This window comes from Eurypyga helias, unplaced genomic scaffold (assembly GCF_000690775.1).
Source record: "Eurypyga helias isolate BGI_N326 unplaced genomic scaffold, ASM69077v1 scaffold34115, whole genome shotgun sequence".
Taxonomy (NCBI): Eukaryota; Metazoa; Chordata; class Aves; order Eurypygiformes; family Eurypygidae; genus Eurypyga; species Eurypyga helias.
In genome coordinates this window covers 1-7,666 of record NW_010252640.1, presented here as the reverse complement: position 1 = coordinate 7,666, position 7,666 = coordinate 1, and the positions used below count along the sequence as shown (strand labels likewise).

The 7,666-nt window shown below is 44.2% G+C and overlaps 1 protein-coding gene across 1 annotated transcript; it reads left to right on the top strand.

Annotated features, from left to right (window-relative positions):
• Positions 1 to 301: 301 nt before the first annotated feature.
• On the top strand, positions 302 to 7,386 carry KARS (lysyl-tRNA synthetase; the record flags this gene model as incomplete). Its single annotated transcript, XM_010152447.1, has 12 exons — positions 302 to 452; positions 664 to 829; positions 1,241 to 1,334; positions 1,566 to 1,752; positions 1,922 to 2,047; positions 2,794 to 2,913; positions 3,122 to 3,284; positions 3,384 to 3,557; positions 4,351 to 4,436; positions 5,040 to 5,125; positions 5,453 to 5,579; positions 7,243 to 7,386. Coding segments are annotated over 12 exons (1,624 nt in total), but the record flags the coding sequence as incomplete, so codon positions are not given.
• Positions 7,387 to 7,666: the final 280 nt, after the last annotated feature.

Here is a 7,666-nt window from a genome sequence, read left to right as displayed (position 1 = left end):
GGTTTCCCCGGCAGCAGCGCGGGGCCCGTGTGTCAGACGGCTCGCGGGGAGCCCCTGGGCGCCGGGACACGTGTCCTCAGAGGCTGCGTAACGCTGAGTTCAGTTTAATTTCTCCGAGCGTTTGTGTCTCGTGGGAGATGAACTAGGAGAGTTCAGAGGAGGAAAATGCTTAAACGTGCTTCTGAGTTCAGGTCAGAAAGAGAAGTGGTGGGGCTCCTTGGACAGTCAGCTTTTGGCAGAGCCCAGCCGAGTGCAGGAGTATCGGAGCTCCTGCTGCATCTGGTTTCCTTCTCTTTTGCAGTGAGCTGAAGAGACGTTTAAAGGCTGAGAGAAAAACAGCTGAAAAAGAGGCAAAGCAGAAGGAGCAAAGTGAAAAGCATTCAAATAAGCCTTCCTTGACTTCTGACTCCGAGAACAACATTGGTGCTGATGAGGAAAGCTTGGATCCAAATGTGAGCATCTGCCTTCAGGCTTATTACTGTTCTGAGAATAAATGCCTTTGATTTACATTTCACTTTTTTCCTTCAAGGGGAATGAAAGGGTTGAAAGGGGGAGAGACATACACATTCCTATGTAGGGGAAGCTGTGTTTAATTTTGTTTAACCTGTAAAATATTTTCAGTTTTTAACAAAATCGTTTGGGTTTGTTTGTTTCTGGTGACAGCAATACTACAAGATCCGTAGCCTTGCAATCCAGCAGCTGAAGGGCACCAATGAAGATCCCTATCCACACAAATTCTATGTGGACTTGTCTCTCTCAGATTTTATAGAGAAGTACAGTCACCTGCAGCCGGGAGATCACCTGACAGACGTCACAGTGAGAGTGGCAGGTAAAAGCTTATCTGGGATACAGAAAGATGGTCTGCTGCTCTGCTAAGCCAAGTCTTAGCTTTTTTTAGTGGTGGGGTGGTCTGTTTTCCGATTCTGCTGATCCACCCTTCCTTGGTCATGGTCTGCAATGGTGTTAGGCTATTAGGACCCATCCTTTCAGGCTGAATGGACCCATGCAGCATCCCTTACAGCTACAAGATCAGATTGCGATACGGGCTCCAGGACCCAAAGTTCATACAGTCTTTTCTGCAGTGGTATTAATTTTGAGACTTAACTGCTTCTCTTTTCATGGATAGTGATCAGTTTAGAGCTGACGATCCTTTGTCCAAGTGATAATAGTGTGGCTTTTGCCCCTGAATCCTTTCTGCGAGGGGCTCTTTTCCTGACGGCCTGCATACTTTGATATTTAGGTCGGATCCATGCCAAGCGTGCCTCTGGAGGGAAGCTGATTTTCTACGATCTTCGTGGCGAAGGAGTCAAGTTGCAGGTCATGGCAAATTCCAAGTAAGTAGGGGTATTCCCAGGAGCATTCTACACTGAACTGCATTCTGGGGCTTGGAGAGCTGTACTTGGACATTCGGTTCCTTCACATCCTTAGGCTATGTGTTGGCTTAGGCAGGAAGGTAATGTTTTGCTTAGGGTGTTGTGGTTTGCTTCCCTGCTAGAAGAATTCTTTTTTCAAAGGAAAATATTGAATTTTAAACAAAACTGCTTACATTAGTTTTGTAATTACAGGCTCTACAAATCCGAGGAAGAGTATTTCCGTATTAACAACAAGCTGCGCCGTGGGGACATTATTGGTGTAGAGGGGAATCCTGGGAAAACAAAAAAAGGGGAACTGAGTATTATTCCTTGTGAAATAACTCTGTTGTCTCCATGCCTGCACATGTTGCCTCATCTTCACTTTGGCCTCAAAGATAAGGTACTTGTCATACCTGTCACACTCAGAGGTAATGTGACAGATAGGTCTGAGTGGATGATCTCTTGTATCTGCTGATGGGATCTGTCAGCAACGGAACGTTACTCTTGGTATTTTTTTCTTTGGCAGCACATTTCGTCTAGCTTGTTCTAAGGATACTTTTTCTTTTCAGGAAACGAGGTATCGTCAGAGATACTTGGATTTAATTCTTAATGATTATGTGAGGCAGAAGTTCATAACCCGTGCAAAGATCATCACGTATATTCGGAGCTTTCTAGATGAGTTGGGCTTCCTTGAGGTAAGGCCTCGGTGTTTATTTCACTCTGCATACTGAATGTGTTTAGAGCTTCTCAGCTTCAAGGGTGCTTTGTGTTCAGGCTCACAGGCAAAATATTAACAGAAGTGAGAATAATCATCTCCGCATGGTGTGTTTTATTCGTTTAACATAATGGGAGCCATTCCTTTCCTCTCTTTAAAGTTAAGGCTGTTTCTCAGGTGGTGAGGAAACTCTTACCAAGGCAGTACGTCAAACTGCTGCTGTCCTTTCCTTATTTCGGTAAATAAAGGTGAAATAACCTCTCTTAAATGGTGTTTTGCCTCTGGAGGTAAATGCAGGTTTTTCTTCCTCTAAATAAAATTGGTTTTATCATAAGATCTGTTGTGGAGTAGCACATGAGAAATTAATACTAGCTCTGCGCTCCGTTGCATCCAGATTCTTGGTTGTGCTTTACGGTTATCAAAAAGGTTAGATCTTACATCGTTTATTTACAAGTGTTTATCGAGCGAATCTGCAAAAGCTGCCAGTGGGCATTTTTTGAGAACAGTAGGAGTCCAAACCAGTGCCAAGTCATCTCTTTCATTTGTGTAATCGTTTTCATATACAGAAATGCCAAACAATAAATGAAATAGATGTTTCATCAAAGCTAGGGGTGCTTGATCTAGAGTGCTGCTTTGGAGACAGATCAGGTGGAAGCAGGGCATTGAGGTGTAGGAGCCTGGGAATATTGATGTCACTTTTAATTTATTTTTGTTCTTGTTTTACAGATTGAAACTCCTATGATGAACATAATTCCAGGTGGAGCTGTGGCAAAACCTTTTATCACATACCACAATGAACTGGATATGAATTTGTACATGAGGATTGCTCCAGAGCTTTACCATAAGGTAAAATACAAGCCCCTTATGGGAGGCCTATATTCAAGGAAGCATAGCTAAACTATTATTCTTGAAGGAGGGTGGATTCATTGGATTGGAGGAAACAAAACGTGTCTTGGATGGGATCTGTGAGGTCGCGTTGCAGTTGTGTGCATCTGAGCTCTCTTTGGCTCTTTGGGAAGAGTTGGGGCGCTTACTAGAATTTCCTTTTGTTTAGATGTTGGTGGTTGGAGGCATGGACAGAGTGTATGAAATTGGGCGTCAGTTCCGGAATGAAGGCATTGATTTGACTCACAACCCCGAGTTCACAACTTGTGAATTCTATATGGCTTATGCAGACTACCATGACCTGATGGAAATTACGGAGAAGTTGCTTTCAGGTGATGGGTGCAATGTTAATTAAAACGGAGTAAGACTCTCTGAAGGACTTGCTTATTACGTGTCATACTCTTCTTCTAAACTTCAGATTCCTTTTGTAGGGATGGTGAAACATATTACTGGGAGTTACAAGATCACGTACCATCCAGACGGTCAGGATGGACAGGCCTACGAGATAGACTTTACCCCTCCCTTCCGTCGAATTAACATGGTGTATGACCTGGAAAAGGCGCTAGGAGTGAAATTTCCACCCACTGAGTGTTTTGAAACTGAAGGTTAGATGCCTGGCATTTCCTATAATTATTTCCTGTAATTTCCCATAATTGTTCCATCGCAGAAAGAGAGCAAAAGTTCGAGTTCTCAGGCTGCAGTCTGTCGGCTGCTTTTTTTGAAGTGGTACTAACCTGGGATTGCTGTTGCCTGTTTTTGCCTGTTGCCTAAGAGTCCGGGGAGAAGCCTTCATTCCTTGCAGTCTTTGGCAGCGTGTGGCTCTCTTGCTTCTCCCTTTGCGGGGTGGCTGTGACGCGTGTACTCAAGAGGCGAGGTCTGGGGAGTTCTTGGTGTGTTGAAGAGACCCAGCTTTTTATTTCTCCTTTCTTCTGGCTTTTGTGCAGTTGAGTCTCCAGGCCTGTTAGCATAAGTTAGGAGTCTGATTATTCTGGGCTTGCTTCAAAATGTGGGTCTGTGCTATTTTATGCCTAGAATGCAGAGAAACAAGAAAACAATGCTAGAACCCTTGTTCTTGTACAGAAGCAAGTTCATACACTCTTTAGTGATTCTCCCCATCCCCCTCTGGTTTTTTTTTCCCCCCCGAATAATAATGCCCGGCAGTCATGGCAGGGGGTGTGCTTCACTGTTGTCATGTTTCTGAAATATAAAATAACTTACATATTAGTGTAAACTGATTAAAACCACTTTTTTTTTGTGGATTGACATTTAAGCTGACGTTTTCCTTGGTGTGTACCATTAAGATCTTGTAAATCACTCTGGGGCACGTTGAAGAATGCAGAAAGGAAAAACACATAGTTCCTGAGTAGCTTTTCTAATTTTTGTCTACAACAATTTCAGAAACTCGCAAGTTCTTTGATAACCTTTGTGCAGAGAGAAATGTCGAGTGTCCACCTCCCAGGACAACAGCCAGGCTTCTTGACAGAGTAAGTGAAGGTGGTGTTTTCCCAACACTAATGTCTTTGAGGATCTGCATGTATCAACAGAAGCCTCTTCAGGGTAAAAATGTAGCTGCATCTGGGAAAACAGGCTGAAATGCACTTCAGCTCTTTCTGTGTCAAAGCCTTTGTGTTGTCTACACCAGAGTGTGGTTTTCTGGTGCCTCTTTAATGGGAGTGCTAGAGGGGTTTAGTTTGATAACTGGTCTCTTGGTCTTAAGGCTTCTGCTGTATCTTTATGTCGGTTTTGTCTGTGAGATGTGTGCAGCTGTGGCTACCTTGCTGCAGCGGTAGCTCGCCATGGAGTTCTGTCAGCTGAGTTAAGTATTTTCATCTGTACCCGGGATATTATCTGATAGCTGGTTTTTCTGCTGCTTTTCCTATTGGCCTTCGTTGTAATCTCTAAATTGAATTATGTTGTTGTTGTTTTTTAAACAGTTTATGCTATGTCAGAATTATTAGCTGGGAAACACTTCAGTTTCGTGGCACTTTATTCAGTAATGAAGAGAAGGAAGTAGGATGTTTGGAGTGGGGGAGGGCAGTACTAGGAAAGTGCTATTATACATACTTGTTTTGCTTTTGCTTTCCCAGTTGGTCGGTGAATTCCTGGAAGTCACTTGTATCAACCCTACATTCATCTGTGACCACCCACAGATCATGAGCCCTCTAGCCAAATGGTAAGAGCATGAGTCACAGTCAGCGTGTTAACTCTTTCAAACCCTCCGCTACTGCTTTATTTAAAAAAACCCCAAACAAGTCACATATGTGCAAACAGAGATTTTGATGTTGTGTGCTAGTTTGTGAATTCTCATGCCAACCCAGACAGACTGGTTCCTCAGCTGTGAAACCCATCAGCCAGGGAAGAGGTGCTGATGCTTAGCAGTTGGAATTTCCGACGGCTGTTACTGCTAAGTGTGGTCAATCCTCTGGAAGTCGTGGATGTGCTCTTTGCTTCTGTCCAGATGTTCGTTTTAAGGTGCAGTTGTTCTGTCCTCTTCACGTAGGCATCGCTCCCATCCGGGCCTGACCGAGCGTTTCGAACTCTTTGTAATGAAAAAGGAAGTGTGCAACGCGTACACAGAACTTAATGACCCTTTCCTGCAGCGGCAGCTTTTTGAGGATCAGGCCAAGGTATGGTGTCTTGCTGGTAGTCAGTGGTACAGGCATGTAAGCGAAGAACGTTTCCGAAGTCTGTTCTAAATCTGCCCGTTATTCCCAGGAGCTGAAAAGGGTTGTTAGTACTTGGAGCGAGTGTTTCTCACTCAAGTGACAGCCTGTCAGTAAAACTCAGTTCCTTTTAAACGAACCTTCCTCTCCAGGGTAAACAGCCCAAACGCTGCTCTTGACTAGGTTTTTAGTGGTGTAGCTTTGTTTTGGAATATCTTCCCTGTTATTCTTCCCGAAGAAATTGGGGAGAAAAAGCAAAGGTGCAAAGCGTTTTCTCAGTCTTGCTCAGGTTGAAAGTTATTTTTCCCCAATGAAGTGTTTATGTAGTCATACAACATTATACTTTTAGGTTCTTAAGTAGATTTTTGTGTCTGGCAAGGGTTTGAATGGTGCGTAAGAAATAGCTTAATTTCCTGAACTGAGTTATTACTAATTTAAATTGGCTCACAGAATAAAGATGCAGGCTGGAAATTTTTAGGCCTGCAAAATTATAGTACCAAATTTCTCTGCATTAGCCTCAAAAAGGAGTGACTGAAGCGGATTTTGTTATTGATGAGGTATACACATCATGAATACGTGCGTGCCCACACGGGATTGAGGTCAAAATACGCCGACTGCAGGAAGAGAGTTCCCCTTCTTCATACCCTCATGGCCTCACAGTGCCCGAGAGGATTAAAAAATTGCCAAAACCAATTAACCAACTAACTAACTTAATACTAAAATTCAAAATGTTTGGTCAGAATGAGTAATATTTCAGGTTTCTTTCACTTCTGGTGTGTTGTATATACATTTGCTGCGGTTGTCTCAGGTCCATAGCCAAACTTTGCAGACACACATGTATGTACGTAGTGAACATGTATGTATGTAGTGAACGAAAATTTGCCTGAGAACTTAAGGTGGAGAATGAGATGAAGGATGGCGGTTTCCATCTCAGGATTTCAGCCTGGGAGAAGTTCGCTTTAACAGTCTCTTGCAAAGGCTTGTTTGGAACCGCGTGAGCAACAATGTTTATTGTTTCAGCACTTACACTTTGCAGTTCCTAAATTTGAGAGGGTTGGCTGGTCTGCGTGTTGATTGTTGCGACTTCTATGACTTCTATGACTTCCGGCACGGGGAGGCTGGCGGGGTCAGGTGCAGTAGTCACCATCTCAGTGTAGGGTTTTTTTAGTCTTTCTACTTGAGGGGGGATAAAAAAGCAATCCCTAAACTTTGTTTCATGTAGCAACTACTGATGATGCAATCAGTTATGCTTCTTAATTGTTTCTACAAACATGAAAGGGGGAGTTGCAAGCAACTAAAGAACCTGAGAAGCCACTGCAAGCAGTTTATTCCACTGGCATCGGTTGCCTCATGGCCCTGGAGATAGCTTTTACTGGAGCGAAGCACCTGGGCCTTTGTTTGGAAAGGAAACTTGGAGATCAGAGAGGAGTTGAGCCTAGAGCTACTTTGGAAGCACATTTAGAAGTGACCTCCACAGCTCAGCAAGGGCTGAGATTCCTCCATCTGTCACTCACGTGGCAGCTTCGGTTTCACCAGTTACGTGGCTGCTACAAATAGGAGTATTCCTCAGCAGAAGGGGTACTGCCTAGCTCTATACCACCCGCCTTTTACTGTTTTTCTCATTCAGGCCAAAGCTGCAGGTGATGATGAGGCCATGTTTATCGATGAAAACTTCTGCACCGCGCTGGAGTACGGCCTTCCTCCCACAGCCGGCTGGGGCATGGGAATTGATCGCTTCACCATGTTCCTTACGGACTCCAACAACATCAAGGTAAACGGGAGAAGCTGGTGGTGCCTGCTGCTGGCTTGGTCAGAGAACAGGGGTTCTGCAAAGAAACTGCCCCCTGGACAGTTGTCTCTTCCCGATACCCAGCGCTCAGGTTTCAGTTGTCTCTTCCCGATACCCAGCGCTCAGGTTTCAAAGCCAGGTTTATTTGGGATGTATTTCTTCCTTAGTCATAGCTGATGAAGTCTAGGTGAAGTGGCAAAGGACAACAGGTTATTAAGACCGTGTTTGGAGCGTGCCCCCGTGACCGCTGCGCTCGGGGGGG